Source organism: Rasamsonia emersonii, assembly GCF_000968595.1.
Source record: "Rasamsonia emersonii CBS 393.64 chromosome Unknown ctg1118621760071, whole genome shotgun sequence".
Taxonomy (NCBI): domain Eukaryota; kingdom Fungi; phylum Ascomycota; class Eurotiomycetes; order Eurotiales; family Trichocomaceae; genus Rasamsonia; species Rasamsonia emersonii.
The window spans coordinates 26600-48431 of record NW_013563216.1 but is presented as its reverse complement, the minus strand read 5'-3'; the positions used below and the strand labels follow the sequence as shown (position 1 = coordinate 48431).

Below are 21832 nucleotides of genomic sequence, written 5' to 3'. Positions count from 1 at the left end.
AGAGCGTTAATATATATATATCTGAAAACCGGGATGCGGATCGATCGGGATAGGAGAGCCCCAAGTGTGGGGAAAGCTGGGGTTGACTACGGAGTATTTTGCCAGAAGTCAGCATGACATGACGCATTGATGCTGACAAACAGGAGTTTTATTCGATGGTCGTAGTAAATTAAATGTAATACGATAGGCTGGTAATGTTTATACTACGCTTTCTCTCCTAAGTAGTATGGATTGCTCATGTTCTCTATCTTCATTCTGTACAGGAATTAGTGTGGTTATTGCATGACCAAGCGATATTTATTTATGTACTGTTTATATATTTATACAGCTAAGTTATTGCGGCGGCTGCCCGTTCCCAACCTGCCCCGTCGTCGTATAGTTCCCAAAGCAAGCTTGCTGATACATGGCCTGCTTCTTCAGCGTGGGCACGCCGCTCAGAAATTTCTTCACCGGACAGAAACCATCCTTAACGCCCTCGCAGCCAACCAACCCGTCGAGCGGCACCGGGGCGCCGTTCAACACAAACCGGATATAATCCGTGGTGTCGTTCTGGGACGAGAGGTCGGGATTTTCGTACAGCACCGGGTCCAGGTCCGTGAAAGACTTCCTCTCGCTGGGGCAGGTCCAAATCTCGGAGATGAAGCGCGCGCCGAACGGGGTGATTTGGTTCAGGTGGAACGTCGTGTTGACGGCATGGTCGACGTCGCCGGGGAGCCCGTGGTTGCCATACTTGAAGTAATTCAGGCCCAGAGCGGTGATGACGGAGACGATGATGTCGTCATGCGACATGTCCATGTAGAACGGCTGCTCCAGGGGGAACTGGGCGGTGTTGTCGTCGTAGGTGTAGTTGATGCTCGTGTCGCTGGAGTAGATCAGCTTGTGCTGCAGGCGAGCGGCAAGCTCCAGCACGTATCCAATGCCCTGGGCGCGGCCGGACGTGGCGCCGTAACCGTAGTCGCCGTAGAACTGGATGTCGATGGCGTACTGGAAGTCGCGCCATTCCTGCTCGGTAAAGAGCGAGCAGAAAGAGGAGGCGCTGAAGGTGGCGTATTCGTACGCGCAGAGATTCTGCATGGCGTAGACGTCCATCCCAGTCAGATTGAAGCCGGCGGGGAGGAAGGCGGACAAGCGGGCGTGCGCATTTTTCGTATACCGCGGAATAAACACTTCAGCGGTCGAGTCCCTACATCATTGTCAGCGAAAGTACAGATTACGCCACGATGATAATCACCCACCCCGCAAACGGATCATCCGGGCACGACTCGTAGGAAGCCAGGGTGTTGTTGAACGGGTCGACCTCGGGAATAATAACGAGGTCGTACTGCGAGTAGGAGCTGTTGGCGCCGACGTTGCCAAAGAAACCACTCAACCACCATCTGGCGCTCTCGAGAATTCGAGCCTGCGAGGTCGTGCGGAACACAGGCTTGGGGCGTGCCGTGCCATTGGGGAAGACATTCAGCTCGGGACTCCAGGCGGAGACACCAGGACCAGCACGGTACAGCAGACGGCCGTACTTGGCCCAGAAGTCGGCACCCGAGGTAGCTTCAGTCGCAGCGCCCGTCTCGAGCAGCAAGTCTGTGCCCAGCTGGTATTTCCAGTGGTTCAAGAAGGCCAGAGGCCCCGTGCCAACGGGCTCCCCAGGATGGGCGGCGGAGTAGTTGGAGAGCTTGTAGGCAAAGTTCTGCATGCCCTCGCCGTCCAGCGGGTAGGCCGTGGGATAGCGCTGGGCGTGGCGGTGCAGGACATGGACCTGCGACAGCTCGCAGTCGGAGGGCACGCCCTTGGGCAGGCCAAAGCCGGGTGCGTCTTTGTACGGACTCAGATTGCCCCAGCTGGACGTGATGTCGAAGCCAGAGGCGTACGTCGCGCCCGTCGGGGCAGAGGCGGGGGCGGACGACGCGCGTGCAGCGAGCGCATCGCCGGCCAGCGAGGCCGCAGCAAGCAGCGCTGCAGAGAAGTAGCTGCCCAGCTCCCTCATCTGGCGAGATTTAGCTGAAATGAACAGAAACGAAGCAATTGGCGAGAGTTTTGCTGCGAAGTTTTTCGTCTTATATTCGCTGCACCTGATCGCCTGCCGGATCTGGTTAGCGCCACGGACGTTACATCGCGTTTCCCGATGCGGAAGGCGCGCATCTTATCACCGATCGGGAAGGAGCGACCCGCGTCGTCCCTCGCTCCTGCCGAAAGCGACGCGATAAGGAAGCAGCCAATCACAGCGCTGATTCTGCCGATTACTCCTGGCTAATGCGGACGATCGGATTGGAAGACATTACGGCGTACGGAGTATTCGGATATCTCTGATGCAGAATGACTGATACAACACAATTGTCATTTCTAACTACATGAATCGACCATCTACCAGCACTGCTTGTCTAGTACGGCGGCAGGCCCAGCGCTTCACGACGCGACTTGGACGCCGGATCAAGATATGGCCGCTCGCCGACGCCTGACGAGCGAACGCCCGTGCGGTTGCCGCTGACGAGGTGGACGTCGGGCTGGTAATAATACTAATGTTAGTCGAGTATTCCCAGGCTAACTGAGTCTGTATCTGACTGAGCTGATACGTACCGTCGCAGCATGCAGCGTGCACGCGTTGCTCCAGATGGCCACCGCCTGCTTGGTCCAGTGCATCCGCGCCACGCAGTCGTGGTTGCGCGTAATCAGCCGCAGGATGTACTCGCGGATCATCTGGTCCTCGTACGAGTAGACGTCGTTGATCCTCGACACATGCAGCCCGACGCCCGCGAAGACCGACTTCCAGCCCGTCACCGGATGCGTGCGGATGACGGGGTGCACCGGCGCGAACTTGTCGCCGACATTCAGCGGAGAGCCGCGCGGCGACATGATCTCGTAGCCCCCGGCCTCGGCGGCGCTGCGGAAGACGGGCTGCGCGCACGTCGCCGTCAGCGTCTCCAGCCAGCGCCGGAAGGGCGGCGACATGCGGTCGTACCTGTCGAGGTTAGCAGGATCGATCGAGCTGTCTGTCTGCTAGGGAACTTGCAGTTCATAGCCCGACACCCAGAGCGTGTCTCCGCCCGAAGGAGGAGTCTGTTCCATGCGCAGGAAGCTGAAGTCGGCCGGACATTCTTCGAAAAGGCCTGTTATGGTCAGTCGAGTCCTCCGTGCTCGTGAACAAGCTTACAATCGCTGTGCCATTCTCGCCCCAAGTCTCGCGGCTCCGTTGCCGGCGTGCGGTTCTTCATCGTGGCATACAGCTTCTTGGTGGCTGCGTCGTTGATCACGTAGCTGGACAGATCAGTACGAGTCTTCCCTCGAGCAAATTGCGAAACGCACATATTCTCATCCGTCGTGCCATCCTCCATGGTAATGTTGTTCGGATCCCGGTACAGCGGATGCACATGCAGCCCGTGCTCCTTGGGCCTCCCCGTCAGCTCGCCCAGCATCAGGGTGATGCGCTTCTGCTCCGCGATGGTGAGGTCGTCCTGCGGCGCGCGGAAGAAGACGACGCCTCGCTCGCAGATGGTGATGGCCAGGTCGCGGATCTGGTCCTCGGCGTTGGGCGCGTACAGCATGTCCTTGAGCTTGGCCGTGGGGTACTCGCGCCCGATGATGGGCGTGACGTCGAAGTATTCCAGATGGTCGATGGAACCGGAGTTTTTGAGCGGCTGGCGGCGCAGTTCGCCGTTGCCGTCGGGTGTGTAGGAGCCCATGGTAAGATCTAGTAGTGAAATCGACGTCGAAAGAAGAATGTTCTGTGTATATTTGTACGTACCTATATGCTTGTTTCTTCTCTGGTGCTGATCTGTCGACCTGCAAGGAGGACCCGGCTTATATATCCTATCCCTTCGACAGCATCTTCGCTCATCAGCATGACAGCATGACGATATGCTGAATCGGCATTTCGACCTCTCTCTCTGCCGGGCCCCGCTCATCCCCCGCAACATGGAAGCGGACTGCCGAAAATCCGGGGAAATTAGTCGATGATGACAGGCCTATCGTATCCAGACACGAACGGCGTCCGCTGTTTCAGCGCATGCCAGACCCGGGAAATTCCCTGTTCTCCACGTGATGTGGGGCGTCGGCAGTTGTATCTCATCGAGAGAGATTCTGTCAGCTTGTTTTAGCTTTCCCAACGGGAAATTAGCGCTGCGTGGCTGCGATGAAGTTGTGGGGTAAACTTTGTGACTCCATGACAGGTTTGCTGTCTGTCGAACTATGGATCAGCCAAGCAGACTTCCAAGGCGTCAATGACAAATGTCTCCTGTTGACTTGCTGCATCGGCTGAATGCGAACGACCAACTGCCGAAGCCATGCTTGTTGTCATCTCACGTAAAACGTCAGACTGGAAATCCCCCGGCTGAATCTGCACGGTCAACCGGTTCGATTCGAAACTTGCGGGGTCTGGAAATCAATTGCCTAATTGGTGTAGCCTCCAGATCGTCTTCGTTCAGTCCAAGCTCCAGATTGGACGCCTAGCAATGCGCAGTCCGCTGTCGAAACTGGGGCTAATAGCCTGTTTTATATAATTGCTCGATCTCGGTTTTCAAATCCCTGTACGTGTCTACTGCTCTGTCGGTGAACATTGCAGAGTGTAGTATACCTTGATTTACCTGAATCGGATACTTAGTTTTACAGTGCAACATGCAACCCGCCCAGATCACTGCCAATCCCCTCAAACTCGACGTGCGGAGCCACGTCAAATGTCTTCTCATCTGCTCCTTCATCACCATGGCGACATTTCAATATGGTCAGTAATCACGATCTGCTTCTGGCTGAGCTCAATTGACGTCTTTAGGCCTTGACTACGCACTCGTCGGTGGCTTCCTCTCGTGAGTGAAGACGATCCATTTCTGTCATTCTAAACTGATACGCTTCAGCATGCCGGGTTTTCTCGAGGTTTACGGCTATTACTCGCCGAAGCTGAAGGCGTGGAATATCGACGTAAGACAGATATAGTTCTTACTTTCGTGGTGATCGACTAATCCTCATGTCGTTTAGCCCACGGTCCAGCAGCTCATTTCCTCCCTCATGACCATTGGCACCTTCGTTTCGTCGCTGCTGGTCGGCCCTCTCAGCTCCAAGGTCGGCCGACGAGGCGGTTTATGGGCCGCCGCCATCCTGAACGCGATTTCGACCTCGATCATGCTGGGCACGACGAGCGTAGGAGCGCTCTACGTCGCGCGGCTCATTCTGGGTATGCTATCCCCTGGACATATTTTCTTCTATGAACTCAGGCTAATGCGATCCCAGGCATCGCCGTCGGATGGTACCTGACCTTCGGACAACTCTACCTCTACGAAGCCGCCCCGGCGCATCTGCGCGGCATCGTCATGGGCATCTACCAGATCATGCTCTCGGTCGGATCCGTCGTCGGCGCCAGCGTCGACTACGGCACGCACACGATCAACAGCAAGCTGGCGTACCAGATCCCGCTGGCCGTCTTCTTCGTCGCGCCGACCATCCAGTCCGTGGCCATGATCTTCTTCCCCGAAAGCCCGCGCTGGCTCATGGTGCAGGGCAGGGAGAAGGAGGCCGAGATGGCGCTGCGCCGGCTGCGCAATTCCGCCATTGACGAGCGCGAGCTGCAGGCCGAGTATAACGAGATCCGCGAGTCGACGCGGGAGCAGGTGCGCGCGAACAGGAGGCATCTATTTCTGGAGATGTGGCGGGGCACGAATCGTCGACGGTCCCTGCTGTCTATTGCTGTCGTGTGCTTCCACAGTGCAAACGGTGCGTCTAGTCTAGCCTACTAGATACTACCTACTCCTACTAGATGTCATAGACTGACAGCAATCAGGCTCCTCATGGGTCAACATCTACACGACGTACTTCCTGACAATGGCCGGGGTGAAGAATTCCTTCGGCTTCTCGATCATGATCACCTGCATGGGCCTGCTGGGCGTGATATTCAGCCTGTTCATCGTGCGCGTCGTCGACCGGCGCACCATTATCCTGTGCGGCTGTCTGGCATGCGGCATCTTCCAGCTCATTCCTGCGATCGTGTGGAGCGCGAAGCCGGGCAGTCCGGAATCTGGCAAAGTGGTCGTTGCGTTTATTGCGCTGTTTACTTTTGCGTATGTTGCGTATGGTGAGTATCCATCCCCTAGACATACATACACATATTGGCAATCCCATTAATTCGTTTACAGCACCAACCGCCTGGCTCCTCGGCGGTGAATACCCCAACAACCAACTCCGCCCGATGACCTTCGGTCTCGCAACAGCAATGAACTTCCTCCTCAACTGGGTCGGGACATACACGGCGCCGTACTTCATCAACCCGGCCCAGCTGGGCTGGAGCGCCAAGTACGGATACATCTGGTTCGGGTCGAACATGGTGCTCGTGCTGTTTGTGCTGTTCTGCTTGCCGGAGACGCGCGATCGGACGCTTGAGGAGATTCATGAGATGTTTGAAGCGGGGATTCCGGTGAGGGAGTTCAAGACGTATGTCTGCACGGGGGTGGAGGCGTATCGGGCGCAGGGGGCGGAGAGGGCGGGAGTTGTGATGAAGGAGAAGGAGGAGGCGGTTACACATATCGAGAGGGTTTGATTATATTTAGCTGAAATGAGCAATTTATCTACTATCTGTCATCGAATAAAATCATGTTGTATATAAACCTGAGGATTTATATCGTCCCGGAATTGTATTCTTGTATCATACTGAAAGTGGAAACTGATGCATCCTATATACTGACTCACGATTCACAATTCTGCTCATGAGACAGTAGAGCTACGATCGAGGTATAATCCTACATTGTATCCATCTATTCGACCAGATCATCCTCCAAACTGCTCAGAAATATCGAGACTATCCATGATCCACCCTCTGCTCTGCTCCACGAACCCAGCCCCACGTGTCGATGATCAGACCCCACGAGGACTGGCTTATACCGGACACCAATCCGTTCTTTTGACTTTGCTGTCGATGAATGATTCCGTGCGTAGAAACTAAGCCTGCTGGCCGCTAGGATCCCGCGGGTTGGAAGGTTGAATGAAGTCTACGAATAGGATTTTATGCCGACGATACGATACGGTTTGGAAGAGGTTCTGGCAAGTCTATACATTGGAGATGATTGATAGTTTGGACTTGATGCGGATGTATATTTCCTGATACACGATTCGCATTCTGGAAGCAAATACCCGTACTCCGTACGCACTATCTATTTCTCTCAGGGCAAGAATGGTAATAATTGCATGCAATCCACCAGGCTGTGCTATATAAACAGTCTAAGTGATGTTAAATGACATCACGCATAATCCACCAACCTGACATCCTTGATCAACCCCCTAAAACCACCCCCCCCAATCGTCGCCAGCGGCGCCTCGATCGCTATCGGCGCCCAGACAAAGTACTCGCCGTCGATCCCCAGCTTGGCCAGGAACTCCAGCTCCGTTCCGTTGCCGACGCCGAAGAACGTCCGGTTCCCCCGTCCGATGAGGCTGGCGTGCATCCATGTGTTCCGCGGGAGGGAGTAGTTCAGCGCAAAGGCGTTACCGGCTGCCACGAGCATGATCTCAGGAGACGTGCCGTTGCCGGAGAGTAGGGCAGAGTCGGGGCCGGTAAACAAGGCGCCGGTGGTGTTCGCTGTCGGAAACACGGAGAAGGAAAGCGTGTAGTTCCTGCCCTTGGATCCCAGCGGCGTGGAGACGGAGCACGACGGGGTCAGGGAGACGGCGGAGTTGGCAATAGAACAATTAGTCGTAGCATCGTAGCCGTTGCCGGAAAGATCCTTGACCTTGGACGAGCCGTCCGTGAAATCGTATTGCACGATGGTGCTGGATTTGGAGGGAATGGCGCGGTCGAGATTCTGCGCTGGGACTGCCGCGTGCAGCCGGTCGAAGATGTCCGCGTACTCGTCCTCGAGCAGATCGCCGCCCCATTGCTTGTCGGCCAGGGCAGGGAGGCCGTTGCGCCAGGCATAGTATGCCTCGCTGTAGGTCGTCGCGTTGGGGCCGTCGTCGTTCCACAGCGCGGCGACATGGCCCAGCACGGCGGGATTGTCGCGCTGGGGGTTGTTAGACGCGTTCCTGGTGTCGAAGATGTACGGCGCATAGGGCCCGCCGTCAGGCGCGCCGTGGAAGATGCGTGTGATATTCAGCTCCTGCGGATACGAGGCGGAGTACTTGTTGACGATGTAGAAGGCGTCGTCGGAGTTGAGCACACTGTAGCCGTTCATGATGTAGTCCCAGTAGGGGTTCGCCTCAAAGAACTCCCAGTGCTGGATCGAGACGTTCTTGTCGACGTTGGTGCCGTTGGGCGAGGGGGGGAATGTACCCCAGATGCGGACGGCCTGGCCGGTGCGGTTGGTGATGAAGGCGTTCATCGAGTTGACGAAGTAGTTGTATTCGTCGACGAGGGCGCTGGAAGCGTTAGAAGAAGAATGAACAGACGCTGGGTGGAAAGTAATGCTTACTCCTTGCTCAGAGCCGCATCCACGTATTCATCCGCGCCAATGTGCACCGTCTTACTGTGAAACCACGGCAGAAACACGCTCCAGATGCTCTGCACCGTGGGTATCGTTTCCGGATAGCTGATGTTCAGCAGGCTGATGTCGCTGGAAATCGCCAACTCGGGCTTCCACTGCGTGATGACCAGCGCATGGCCGGGCGATTCGATCTCAGGCACGATGGTCACGCCCCGCGCCGCACATTTCTGCTGGATATCCTCAAACTCGCTGCGGGAGTAGGACTCGTTGGCGCGCCTGTTGAGACCAGCAACAGCAGGGTCGTCCGAGTTGGGCCGGAAGGCGGCGTACAGGTCCAGGCTCTGCTGGCGCGTGTAGTTGGGGTTGTTGTAGAGGTTGTCGCTCAGATGCACGTGGAAGGTGTTCTGCTTGAAGAAGGAGAGATACGAGCAGATTTCCACGAGGAATTCTGGCGGGTAGTAATGGCGTCCAGCGTCGAGCATCGCGCCTCGAATGCCCCAGCCCGGCGCGTCCGTTCCAGAGCCCACGGGCAGCTTCCCATCGCCCAGCGCTGCTTGCTGCAGAATTGTCCTCGTTCCCCACCAGACGCCTAGAGGGCTGGCTCCGGTGATGGTGACGTCTCGATCGGTCACGGAGAGCGTGTAGCCCTCGGACGTTGGGCGACCAGCTGCGTCGAGAAAGTCCTTCGCATCGCCCAGCGTGAGGAAGATCGATCCGGGAGAAGCCTCGCTCCCGAGAGAAACGGGGACATCGCCAACGTAGGGATGGAGATCCTCAGCGAAAGTCTCAGCGAAGGCGTGCAGCGAGGGCGGAATCAGCGTCGTGCCATTGAGATCGGTGGCATTCGCATATCTGCTGTCGACGACGATGGCGTTAACGGATTTGAGGACGAATTTAGACGGGGAGGAGATGTTGAATGGAACGGTGGGAATTCCCACGAGGCGGGATGTGGCTGGTGCTGCAATTGAGAGGAGTAATAGGGCTGAAGAGAGAAGGCTTGAGACGAACATTGTGAGCTGGAGTAGTCGGTGTTCCTCTAGTCATGTAGATACATACTTTTATGAAGTCATAAATATATATTTCTACGCATGTTGCATTCCACAAGAGATAGATAGACCAGGGTTACATGGTACCACCGGCAATACAAAGTGCCAATTGACTAGCAACCTATCAACCTACCTTCTTACCTAGCTAGCCAGCTAAGCAGGCAGCTAGCTAGGAACATCTCCATCCTATCCAGGAAAAGAAAGACCCGCCGTCAATCATCAATCTCGTCGGTGGAAAAATATCGAGCATTGGCAATGTCATTATTCCAGTTATTCCATGCGGGGTTTGAGTCTTGACTCGCTCCGCTTATCGTCCAGTGTCAATCTTTTCCCCGTTTGGGAAATAGAAATTGCGTCTAAAGGTCTGGACTAGGCTGAATGGGGTATCGTCGCGAGGACGGGTTCGAATAGTGCTGCATGCTGGACGGAGTATTATTATTTTTATTATCGTGCGTCGATACGGATTTGCGTTGCCGGCCGATTTTTGAGATATCGTCGAGTACTTATCAACAAACAAGGTAATTAGAGTAGCTATCTCTGTCAAAGGACAAGGAGAAACTGTCCCACTGACATGGAATAAATATATCATGCACAGACGAGCAGCCCCTCACTAATCCAAAGTTCAGGAACCGGTTCCATAACTCAGAAAGAAGCTGTCATACTAGACGGAAAATCCATGTTGCACGATACATACATACATCGAGTCATGTTGGCGAGAACGCTGGAATGACATGGCACTGATTGTGCACGAGTCTGCTCAGCGGCAGGATGAGTATCGACCTGCAATGTGCTGACAATCGAGAATTGTGTCTTTCTTTCTTTCTTTTTGCATATTTCTACAGTACATACAGGACTGCTATAGTTTCAAAAAAAAATTGACCAAGTCACTTACCACGGCAGATATCCTGTACTATCTGCGGGAAAAAAAAAACGGTCAGTCACTATGCGATGGGGGAAATATTAAATATAAATCGTCGCATTTTCGAGAAGGAAATCACAGTTAAGAGGAGCATTCCTGCTAGAGAGGAATGATACATGTAATCATGTATATTAGAATGTTTCCAGATAGAAGATACTAAAGTTTTATCTTGAAAAAGTACATGTAGTGAGTAAGGAGTTGTAGCGATGTATGTATTTTTCGAGTCGTCTCTCTCCTTAGATGGAAAGGGCTATAGAAGTAAGTACATGTGGGTAATATTTCTCCAAAACTTATTATCCCTAATAAATGCCGATTTTCAGAGACGTCTTCCCAAACAGACTTTTATTGATATGAATTATCGGATCTAACCCTACCAATTAATCAACTATTTCAAACCTGGCACCCCATACGGCAAACAACCGAATCCTTCTCGTGACTCATGAAGTTCTTCCACACAGTGGTAAACCCTGATAGTAGCTAACAGACCTGATATAGTCTGCACAGCAAGGTAGGTAATTTATACAGGTTAACTCCGAAGATTATGTCGTGTTAATTAGAACACGATTCAGTCATCACTTCTCTGGAATCTTCTTTCATTCGCGTAGACCAGACCTCATTATACCCCTCATGGCCAATAATCTGTGCTTAGATGGTGAAGATGACATTCCAGCTTCTCCAGGTGATAGTTATCCTCTCGCTGAAATGAAAACAGAAGGGTTCTGTCAGCTATATCAGGATACACATTTTAGGGAATTATTGATAGACAATTTGTGTTCTGTGCGGATGAAATTGGGTATTGTTCTGGATAGGTAGTCTTCTATCTGCTGTGACCTCATACAAGAGTTCTAGCCTTTGCGAATCTCATGGGAGGACAGTATGTCTCTGATTCTACTTTAGTATATTCTGCTTCGATTCGATTAATCTATTCTAGAACATTTCCATAGTTTGATATTTATGAGCATATTTAAGCAAGCCAGAGTCATATAATTTGCCGAGAATTCTCCTGACACAAAATTATGTAGCAGACTTTAAGGGTTTATGTAGACATGTATGTAGCATACGAAGATCAGACACACAAACAAGTAGACTCATCCTTAGAATAGCCTTAGCGTATGCAGCTAGTCCAAAAAAAAAAAGCTAGGTAGAAAGGGAAACGCCATGACGGCCGCAAAGTTAGCGCTTGAAGGTAACCAAGTCTCAGCGTAGGCAGTAATACGCAGAATACAAGATCATGGGATGTTAGCGGAGCTGGAGTGGTCTCGCTGTCGTATCATTAAACTCCAAAAATGAATATAGACGAGACGATTCCAGAACAAATATCATTCCAATTACGGAGATTGCTACGGGTCACTTAGTCCATGCCAACCACATGGCAAAAACAGCCACCAACCAGCGTCCTCAGCTGGTGATATGCAGGCCACTGCAGTCCACGTGTCTTTTGATAACGACAGCACGTGCGCACAGGAACGGTTAATTATTGAGATCTGCGATGATCTGACGTCGTTGGATGGACAGGATGGATGGATCTTGTATTGCGATTCGGCATCTATTCCTGAACGAGGAAGGATGTGCAGGCGTTCAGATCTGTGCTTGAATATAGACTTTGCTGTATATGCGGGATGAATGGGATTGAATAGGATTGGATAGACTATGCTGGTTGGTTACTTTAGAAGCTGTTCGACCTTCTCGAACTGTTCTTAGCGTGTTGTCTGTGCTAGTTGTACAGTATGTACTGTACATACTCGACGCGATGACTTGCAATTGATATCTCCAACTTGCTCATCTCCCTTTAGTATAAGGAAATACACTTTTTCGCGGACAAATGCACGCAAGCGCATGTGATTGGTCAGTTTTGCTTAGTCAGCACCCGTCTGTAGTTCTTATGTAAGCATATAAGGATAACTTAACTAGTTAGTTACTACAACAAAACTGGGAACCGCTGCCTTAGATATAGGCTTTGCAGTGCCTCCCTTATAGGCCTACAGGCTTTATAGTGGCATCCCTGTAGGCTTTACAGTATCTCCCCTATAGGCTTTACAGGGCTTCCCCTATAGGCTTTATATAAGCTTATATTATAGGTATGTGGAAGGCTGAAGGTCCGGAGCATTTAGGTATACTAAGCTTCGTGTTAGGTTTAGTATAGGCTTTGTAATCCCCTATAAACTCCCTTATGGGCTTTATAGTGCCTCCCTATAGGCTTTGTATTAGCTCCATATAGGCTCCCTTATATAGGCTTCATATAAGTCTATGTTACAGGCATGCGGAGGGCCGAAGGTCCGGAGCATTTACAGGCATTAGTAAGCCTAGGTAGTCTTCCCCCTTCAAGCCTGGACGAGCGGAGCGAGTCGTTGAGGGCTTGTATACTGTAGCTAATTGAGAACCAGATGATATGCACTGTAATGCGTAACTGTACTCGTTCAATCGTATATACTCATGTCTGTATGTACATGTAGTCGTGGCCACATCTCATGATTTATGTATGTATGTACATACACATGGTTTGTGTCGAACGGCTGAACAAGACAAGATGTTTCTTCATATCAACAGGTCGATGCAGCATTCAAACATACTGGACGACCACCTCGTCGCCCGACACCGACACGTCGGTCAAAACCTTGCCGTTCTGCTCAATGTCGATGATGGTCGCACCCGACGGCCCAACGCTCGAGCCGCCGTCGGTGGCCGAGGCGCCAGTGAAGGTGACGGTGCCAAAGTTGGCAAAAGGCACGAGGCTGTTGCCCTCGGAGAAGTCCTCGACGATCCACTCGGCGTTGTACTCGCACAGATGGGCCGACTCGCCGCTGAAGCTGTGCGTGACGGTCTGGCCGGTGGAGACGTTCTCGACGGTGGCCGTGCCGGCGCTCGTGCTCGTCGCGTCGACGGTCACCTTGATGGTGTTGCCGGCGCTGACGGAGATGCCGCTGAAGTCGTACGCGTAGTCCGGATACCACTCGTACCAGGCGTCGTACGAGACCTGGCCGTCCTGGACGCAGAAGTCGACGCCAGTCTGCAGGATGGCGCTGGTGCAGGTGTTGCCGTCGAGACCAACCCAGGCGGAGGCGCAGTACTGCGTGCCAGACGAGCCGCCAGAAGGCGCCGAGGGCGTGGGCACGACGAACTCGGCCGTCACAGAGGTGTAGCCGGTGCCGACGAGCACGGCGCCGGCCCAGTTGCTGCTGTACTCGACGTGCTTGTTGTTGGGGCCGTCCACGGTGACATTGGTCTTGAAGGGCGGGTTGGTGTGACGGTTGCGAACAGCTCGACGAGCCTCGTACGCAGCGCGGCGCTTCTCAGTTAGGGGGGCAGCGACTGCGAGGCTCGAGAGCAGCAGAGTGCTGGCGAGGGTAGAGAACTTCATCTTGAATGCGGTAGACGGATGTATAGAATGAGCCACAATGGAGGAGAACTGCTGATGATCTTGAGGATGAACTGCAGAACCAGCGGCGATGTCCTCCCTTTTATAGGCGCAGGCCTCTGGATACAGGAAATCTTCACACGATGTCCCGCAGGTCCAGCCATTGCTATCAGGGATAAAGTTGCGATCACCTGCCTGAACGAGATAGTGTCTGGCCGGATGATGGCTGCTGGCGTGTCGATCAGCATCTCATGCTGGCTCTGGTGGGAGGCCAATGCATCTAATGCGCCTAGTCTGTGTGCCAGCATGCTGCTAATACCACCCTTCTATCAGAGCTAATTTGCACATTGCTTGGCATGTTGTCTGGTTAGAAACTCATAGAGTAGTTAACATCCAAAGACTCTGTCCTTGGATATACGGAATTGGGAGAGGCTCCTTCTACCAGTCTCTTTCTCACGCTGTGCTGTCCTCATGATGGTGACTCTACTGGAATATTGCAACGGCCGTAGCGAACAGTAGCATGCCAAGATCCAGCTACTTCAGCCACCTCGGGACAAGCAACAGACGGCTGGCTGGGCACGCGCTAGGGACGCTTCCTCTGTCTATTGCCATGTTTTGCGTGATGAGAATCCGGGGTCCGGTGACGCCGAGTCTCGGCAGGCAATGCTTAGCAACGGGTATCCAAGGGGCGGATCGAGGATTGCACGATGCCATGGCTGGCCAGCGGAGATGCCGTGAATGGCGATGATAAGCTTGAGATCAAGGCTAAATGAGATTATACCGACGAGGCGTCAGGAATGACAGATTATTGGCTGCAATGCCGGCACTGGCAGACTAGATGCCGAGATGAAGCCCGACGAGGCAGAAGCTGGCTGATAAGCCACAGCATCGTTCTTGCTGGTTGCTCAAATGTAGGTACCCCGCATGTGCTCATGGATTAAATCGCAATCTGATGCCTGCATAGCGTGCAAGGTGACATGGTATACTCCCATCAGCTGTTATTAATCTTCTGGCCGGTATACGTAGGTGAGGTGGTCCGTGTCGAGCTATTGCTTAGTGTCTCCTAGACTGACTTTATTGCCATTAGGCTGGCAAGCAGGATGCCACTCCATAATCTAGGACGCCGGAACAGGCTAAGCTGCCATCTTTAATCAGGGCCTAGACCCTCAGACATAATTACCGACGATAGTCCGCGATTGTTACCCATCCGAACATCCTCACTGGCCACGTCGAGTGATAAGCTGCTGCGAGTGAGTAGTTATTACCCCGCTCATGCCCTAGCCAGAATGCCATCGTCTGTCATGCCAAGACTGTTATTTCCCTGATGTGTGTACATACGCGTACATGTATGTACAGGACATGTACTCCTACGGAGACCTCCGGACTCTTAGTAACGATATTTAGAGCACTAAGCCCCTGCGTGTCATTTCTAATAATTTATCCAACGCCACAGCCGGAGCTATCCGAGCTTGACTACGCTCCGGGGGATGGAAATATCCCGAGTATACAGCTTGTGGCGCGCTGTGGCGGCGCCTTGCGTTAGGCGTTGCTACATACCCCTCATGAGTTTATGACGATTGAATGTATACCAATGGCCTACACAGTTAAAGGATCCATCAGCTCACACGAGTAGCTTTATGGCGCAATATTCGCAATTTCCTTTCTTTCTTTTGTTTTCTTTGGTTTTCTTCGTCGAGTACTAAGGTCCAGAATGATTCGCGATAAACGACATGTAACTCTGAGAGCGTATCACAAGACCGTGCCGTGTGATGGCATTGAAGATAGCATTGATCAAGCGGGTTGTATGTACAGTACATAGTTTGTCAGTTAATTCCCACTGGGCAACGATAACTTGGGCCGTTCTCGTGAATTGTGGTTACAGTCATACTGTTTCTCTTTCCAATCACGGCTCACCTGGCCCGTCATCATCCTGGAAGGCAGGACAGATGGCAGTACCTCCGCTCAAATAACGTTGCAATGAACTAACTCTTTTAATTCAACAATATTCTTTCTCAAAAGTCGTTAATAAGTCATTATTCATCAATCTTTTTCTTAGGCGGTATCTTGCAGCGCGAGCGCTAAATATGATAAGCTCATTCACTTTTATATAATGTGACAGATAAGCTCTCTCAAAGAGCCAGAGTTGCTATAATAAATTCGAAATATGAGATTATTTCCTTGGATGATGTTTCTTATAGATATGGTTATATTTAACATCCTCCCATTGTTTTTTCAGCCTTGGAAGCTGTGACTAATAATAATTAATTGTCTTATATCAGACTTGGACTCTGGATTTATTTTTACTATTAAATGTTACATGTCTTTTTCCAGATCATTTAGCTTCGTAAGAATACAGAGTGTATAGCTTCCTATGACATTTCAAGTAATTATTAGCGATGGATTTCTAATTAAACCAGTCACCAAGCAGATCTAGAAGAGATGCCGGACTTACTAGCCAGTTCCCAATGAGGATATAAGAAATGATATTGCATCACATCCTCCAGTCCCTCGCTTTGCTTGGGCGCAAAGTATTATATAAAATTACTACTAATACGCCTTATACCCCCCGCCCTCCAGGAGATGAACACATACCTACTATTACTACCTAAAGCTCATATACTAAAGCCCATAGTAAAGAGCCTTATACGTAAATGTTCCAGAGCTTTGGCCCTCCACATGCCTGCAATGTAAGCCTATGGCGTCCAGCCAAGCAATTTTTTTTAGTAGCAACGGGGGAACGAGGTTCCAATACTGCAATTAGGCGATGAGCGCAACGCAGTCTCAATCTTACGGACTTTCAATGTTCATATTTTAGAGAGTGTACAGTATTGAAGTACAGCGCCAAGGTGCATTGAAGTTGAATGTAGTACTCACAGAGCAGGTTCACAGTATGCGTGTGCAAGCTATCTTACGAAAAGTGAAGTAATTGTCTAGGCGATCCTGATACTAGTCCAACCCTCGCTAAGCCGTGTTAATTGCCATCCTGAAGCTAGTGTCGTAACCACTCTTCAGGACCGATTTTCAGAAGTTCATCATACCGATGGCTTGCCAACCAAGTCTCCGCAGGAATCGCAACGCCACGTGAAGCATAAAATTCAGTCAGAATTTCGTTAAACACTAAACACTGCTCAGCAACTTTTATTTCTCAAGGTATATATAAACGCACCATGCAAGTGCATAGGATATGCTGGCTGCAGCTCGAAATGAGTGTCGGCTAGGCGGAACAGAATCAAAGATCGCGGTAGAGGAGTTCCTGATCCAACCATGAGATTAGAACTACCGTATAAATGACGGATTCATTGCTCCTTACCTTTTGGGATACATATAATGACTGGATCTATCTCGTCATCATCTGCGAAGCAGTCCATGTTTTCTTGGTACAAGCTTGAATTCTCCTTGTACGTCGCTGGAAGGTTGGGTTTGAAAATAGCACCTCGGGGCACTATAATCAATTGACGATATTTCAGCATATTTGAAAAAGTCTATTCGCAGAGAGGAAAAAGCAACGTACTGTCTTTTTCTACTCCAGGAGAAACAGTTCCATCCTCCGAGTCTACAATGCCTTCGTCGTCTGGACCGCTGCAGCAATCGTATGCCTCCCAAGAAAGGAGTTTTGATTCACGCTGGAATTGGCACCTGTACAAGGTCTCGAGAAAAGTGGTGTGAACCGAGAGCATCGACAACTTGCGGCGGTTGCTGAGTAGTCTGCCATACGTGGCCAGGGGCGGTTTATCTTTGTGAACATACTTGAGAAGTTTGGCGCAGAATTAAGGATATGAGACTGCGTAGTAGACTGGTTGTTGTTGCTGATAGATCAAGATTGAAGGTCTGTAACGAATGAGACGCCAAAAACGGCGCAGGCAGAAGTTCAGAAGACAGTCTGGTCTATCCGTTTGCTGACAGGCTTAACAAAACAGGTATTTTCTCGCAGTAGTCACAGTATCTAACATTGCATTGACCAAGATGACTTTTCCCTTGATAGAACGAAACGGTGCCGATTTCGTGCCAAACACGTCGACCTTCCACGCGAGCGTAGGAAAGAGTTTCGAGGAATATGCCGACTCGATTGCGCAAGATCCCTCCAAAAAATCTGTAAGTGGAGGGCCAGTAGTCATCTGCATTCCAAAAGGTAAGAAACCATCGCCAATACCATGAGTGGTGGTCGCTCGAGAACTCACTCGCCTAGGAACGCCTATGCCGGAGCCCTTGATTCTTTTCCATGAATACGATACACACTTCTCGCTTCAACCACCCAAACCGGTATCTTTGCCTGGTATGTCTCTGGCACTGCTGAAGTCAATAATATTGTTCTTTTCATCTCTCTCTCTCTCTCCACTAACGGGAAGTTCGAAAGACTAGAGCTGAATGATCATCTTACTGAATTATACCGCTCTCATGGTACAGCAATACCCGCTGGTCTTTGGTTGGCAAGCCATTTGTATCGCGAAGCCGTGAAGATAGAGGAAGAAGAGGAGTGGGTACGATATTGACCATGTCGAGGAAGTTATGTCTGGTAGTATTGCTCTTTAGACACGAAATTCAACAGAGAAGAGAATCTTTTTAAACAGATCTCCCCTTTTGAATCATTAAAATAAATAATCCCACATACATAAATGATAAATTCTCAGATCTTGATGTGGACCTTAAGAAGAGTTGGGAGAAATAGGAAGATGTTCCCTAGCTCATACGCATATTACAAAGCTAAGACGAGGTGTTACGAGGTGTTACTAGCCTTTGATTCTATCTACGAAGTGAAAGTATGCAAGCAAAGCCAAATGCTCCGCCTCCCTAGTTGTGAAAGCGGAGGTCTACTGCATTTGCTTTTATATGAAATTCTAAACACTAGCTGAAATATAGGTTACAACTATTTTTCATCATATCATGGAATTCGCCTCGTTAATTAGGTAGGTTATGTTACCGCTCGTCTCTCAGATTTCATCGCATTGGCTGTACTGATATGAAACGTAGCGAAAGAAAGTTCGTGGCTTGGGCAACCGTTGAGCTCCGCATTTTTTATTCTTAAGCTTAATTTTTTTTCCCCTAAGCTTAAATTAACTAACTAGGCAAACGACATCATTGTATGTATGTACTGTACTGTACATGCCTCACTCCTTTTCGATCGTACAGGGCGAACGTGGATACTTCTTTTTAGATAAATGGCCCAGGAATGTGTCCTACTGATTTACTATACAGAGACTCGACTACTAAATAAGCAGCAGTGAATGTATAAAGCTTTGCTTGAGGCTTGCTTCGATATGATTTCAGGGCGAGGTCGCTCTCTGTCGCAGCAATGATGAAGATGGATATTTTGGATAAGACTAGGACTCCCAAGTCCAACGGGAGTGGCCAGAGCAGAGTCATGAAACAGGATGATATAACCCTAATTTAGTCCTGACTGACTCCAATATATTACTGCACTCTCATATTGATATCACGAACAATGCACCTCCAGCCCCTTCAGGTCGCTTTCTCTCCTCCACTCCTCTATCACCCGCACGTAATCCTGGATGCCCTTCCCCCACGGACCCATCCTCGCAGCCTTGATCGCGTCCTCTGGACTGCTGAACTTGTCCGCCTGTCCTTCTTTGTTCTGGTAACCCGGCGTGCAGCCAGCGTTGGCAGCCAACGCCCGTGCCCGCGACACGATCACGTTCGACCAGGCCTCCTCGGCCTCACGCGATGGCTCAACCGAGACTTTCTGTCCCGGGCGAACCCGTTTCACCGCCTCGGAGAGAATGTACGCAATGTGTGTCGCCAGCTGGTCGATGACATAGACCTGGTTCGCTACCACGCCGGCCTGGTTCGGGCCAGGGTAGAAGAGGTTTGGGAAGTCGTGGCTGACGACGCCGTGCAGCGTGGCCATGCCATCGAGCCACTTCTGCTCCATGGACGTGCCGTCGCGGCCCACAATCGACATGCCGCCGCGAGACGCAGGGCTCGTCACGCCGCTGACGTTGAAACCGGTGCTCATGATGATCAGGTCGATCTCGTACTCTGACTCGCCGACTACGACCCCCTTGCTCGTCAGTCGGTCGATTCCCTTGCCGTCCGTGTCGACCAGCGTCACGTTCTCCCGGTTGAACGCGGCCAGGTACTCGTCGTGGAAGCACGGCCGTTTACACCAGGACTGATACCACGGCTTCAAACTGGCTGCAGTCCGTCGGTCCTGCACGATGTCGTCGACACGTTGGCGGATGCGCTCCTGGCGGACCAAGTCCATCCAATTGAGCGACTTGACATAATCCGGCTCCAGATTTCTGGGCCCTCCAATGACGGCGCTGTACGAAGGCAGACTCGTCCAGCCATCGCCCACCAGGTTCGCTGACGGCTTGGGAGAGGCATTGGTGACGAACGCATTGAAGTTCTCCTGCCGTTCGCGCTGCCACCCTCTGCCCCTGGACACGACTTCCCTTTCCCACCATTCCGGGTCCGTTGGGCGGTTGTCCCGTCTGTCGACGGCGGAGGGCGTGCGCTGGAAGACATACAGCCGCTGACACCATTTGGCCAGCTGGGGCACGGCCTGGATGGCGGTTGCGCCAGTGCCAATAATAGCCACTTTCTTGTCTGTCAGCTGCGTCATGGCCGGATTCTCGGGCGAGCCTCCGGTGTATCGGTAGTCCCAGCGCGAGGTGTGGAAGATGTGGCCGCGGAAGTCCTCGATGCCCGGGACGACGGGCAATTTGGGGATGGTGAGGAGGCCCGTAGCTAGGATCACGAAGTCGGATTGGAGAGAGATTTCTCTTTCTCGTCTCTCGTTTTTGTGCGTTAATTGCACGATCCAGTGCTTGTGCTGATCGTCCCACGTCATCTTCGTCGCCGTCGTGCGGAACACCGCCCGCTGATGCAGTCCCCATTGCTGGGCGATTCTGTTGGCATAGTTGCGCAGTTCCGTGCCGGCCGCATATTTGTGTTTGGGCATGTACTGCGTTTCCTCAAGCAGCGGCATGTAGATGTAGCTCTCGACATCGCACATCAGCCCCGGGTAGCGGTTCCAGTACCAGGTGCCGCCAAAGCCGCCCGCCGCGTCGACCAGGAGGATATCGTCGAGCGAGAACCCAGCCTGGAGGAGCCGAACCGCGAAGATAAGACCGCCATAGCCAGCGCCGACGATCAGGATGCGGTAGTGGGCGACATCCAGGAGCGGGGTGGTATCCAGCTCGACGGGGTCATGCCAGGGGTCGTCGCCGAACCTGGCGTATTTGTCGGAGCTGGGGATGTCGACGTACTGGGCGTTGCCATCCTGGCGGAGTCGTTTGGCTCGCTCACCTTTGTAGATGTCGAGCGTGGTCTCGAAGAGAGTATTGTCGACGCCGTTGGCACCATTGACCGTTGCTACCTCTGTTTTGCTCGCAGACATGTCCACAGAATGTAGTATTCTGGGTATTTCTCCTGTTTCCACTCTTCCTCTGTAATTGCAATGGAGGATTAGAGCAGGTATTTATGTATACCACCGCCAGCCGATGCGCTAATCGGCACGGGGCGATCTGTCCGGCTGACAGATAGAATAATCAACCCAAGATCACTCGATATACGCCGTAGACAGCAGCACCGGAACGACGAAGACGCATTTCCACAGACCAAAGCGAGCTGGGCGAGATATGACCTGTCGACTCGGTCGTGGTACAGGACTCTGCCGAGCATCCGACATGCTGACCGTTCTGTTATGGATATGTATAGCAGAGTTCTTATCTCGCGCATTGACCGGATCCTGGCCCAGCATATCCGATATTAAGATTGTGTATTGATTGCCATGTGCAGCAGCAGTCGGAATCTTGTGCATTCCGATGCACTGCATGAAGCCATTGGTCAGTCTAGTCTAGCTCTGTGGAGTTAGTACGTTGTTTGATGCATTTCCACATGGCCGGAGATTAAGGAGGACTCCGGAGTGCAGTCCGGAGGAAATCGATCATTTTCACTGACTTCAGGGCTCTCACATTATCCAATCTATTATTATAAGCATGTCGACTGCTTCACTTGGACAAAAACAGCGTGATTTAGAATCCAAGATCAAGAATCAAGACTTTTTATCTTGTCCAAATCCATTTTATCCAGAGTGCCTTCGCGATCACGTGGTAATACTAATCCATCCAATAAGCGTTTCCGAACCGGACCCGAATACGACCAT

The 21832-nt window shown here is 51.7% G+C and overlaps 9 protein-coding genes across 9 annotated transcripts; 3 read left to right on the top strand and 6 right to left on the bottom strand.

Annotated features, from left to right (window-relative positions):
• Positions 1–333: 333 nt before the first annotated feature.
• On the bottom strand, positions 334–1978 carry T310_3485 (phytase; the record flags this gene model as incomplete). Its single annotated transcript, XM_013473645.1, has 2 exons — positions 334–1183; positions 1236–1978. 2 exons carry the CDS (start codon positions 1976–1978, stop codon positions 334–336), a joined length of 1593 nt encoding a protein of 530 aa, XP_013329099.1.
• A 394-nt stretch (positions 1979–2372) lies between these two features.
• On the bottom strand, positions 2373–3671 carry T310_3484 (TfdA family taurine dioxygenase; the record flags this gene model as incomplete). The annotated part of the gene is made up of 4 exons (XM_013473644.1): positions 2373–2507; positions 2569–2981; positions 3143–3246; positions 3295–3671. 4 exons carry the CDS (start codon positions 3669–3671, stop codon positions 2373–2375), a joined length of 1029 nt encoding a protein of 342 aa, XP_013329098.1.
• A 1018-nt stretch (positions 3672–4689) lies between these two features.
• On the top strand, positions 4690–6511 carry T310_3483 (MFS transporter, SP family, general alpha glucoside:H+ symporter; the record flags this gene model as incomplete). The annotated part of the gene is made up of 7 exons (XM_013473643.1): positions 4690–4708; positions 4757–4790; positions 4839–4902; positions 4960–5155; positions 5212–5691; positions 5759–6049; positions 6111–6511. The coding sequence occupies 7 exons, from the start codon at positions 4690–4692 to the stop codon at positions 6509–6511; spliced, it is 1485 nt and encodes a 494-aa protein (XP_013329097.1).
• A 697-nt stretch (positions 6512–7208) lies between these two features.
• Positions 7209–9397, bottom strand: T310_3482 (Beta-N-acetylhexosaminidase; the record flags this gene model as incomplete). The annotated part of the gene is made up of 2 exons (XM_013473642.1): positions 7209–8322; positions 8376–9397. The coding sequence occupies 2 exons, from the start codon at positions 9395–9397 to the stop codon at positions 7209–7211; spliced, it is 2136 nt and encodes a 711-aa protein (XP_013329096.1).
• Positions 9398–10558: 1161 nt separating this feature from the next.
• Positions 10559–11320, top strand: T310_3481 (uncharacterized protein; the record flags this gene model as incomplete). The annotated part of the gene is made up of 5 exons (XM_013473641.1): positions 10559–10610; positions 10848–10860; positions 10958–11073; positions 11162–11226; positions 11297–11320. 5 exons carry the CDS (start codon positions 10559–10561, stop codon positions 11318–11320), a joined length of 270 nt encoding a protein of 89 aa, XP_013329095.1.
• Positions 11321–12602: 1282 nt separating this feature from the next.
• On the bottom strand, positions 12603–13710 carry T310_3480 (Aspergillopepsin II; the record flags this gene model as incomplete). Its single annotated transcript, XM_013473640.1, has 2 exons — positions 12603–12759; positions 12923–13710. The coding sequence occupies 2 exons, from the start codon at positions 13708–13710 to the stop codon at positions 12603–12605; spliced, it is 945 nt and encodes a 314-aa protein (XP_013329094.1).
• A 2310-nt stretch (positions 13711–16020) lies between these two features.
• Positions 16021–17177, bottom strand: T310_3479 (uncharacterized protein; the record flags this gene model as incomplete). Its single annotated transcript, XM_013473639.1, has 7 exons — positions 16021–16076; positions 16160–16218; positions 16300–16312; positions 16582–16610; positions 16746–16824; positions 16874–16960; positions 17018–17177. 7 exons carry the CDS (start codon positions 17175–17177, stop codon positions 16021–16023), a joined length of 483 nt encoding a protein of 160 aa, XP_013329093.1.
• A 493-nt stretch (positions 17178–17670) lies between these two features.
• T310_3478 (uncharacterized protein) lies at positions 17671–18929 on the top strand (the record flags this gene model as incomplete). Its single annotated transcript, XM_013473638.1, has 7 exons — positions 17671–17836; positions 17894–17980; positions 18112–18185; positions 18336–18464; positions 18565–18611; positions 18771–18789; positions 18927–18929. 7 exons carry the CDS (start codon positions 17671–17673, stop codon positions 18927–18929), a joined length of 525 nt encoding a protein of 174 aa, XP_013329092.1.
• Positions 18930–19138: 209 nt separating this feature from the next.
• Positions 19139–21064, bottom strand: T310_3477 (uncharacterized protein; the record flags this gene model as incomplete). The annotated part of the gene is made up of 1 exon (XM_013473637.1): positions 19139–21064. One exon carries the CDS (start codon positions 21062–21064, stop codon positions 19139–19141), a length of 1926 nt encoding a protein of 641 aa, XP_013329091.1.
• Positions 21065–21832: the final 768 nt, after the last annotated feature.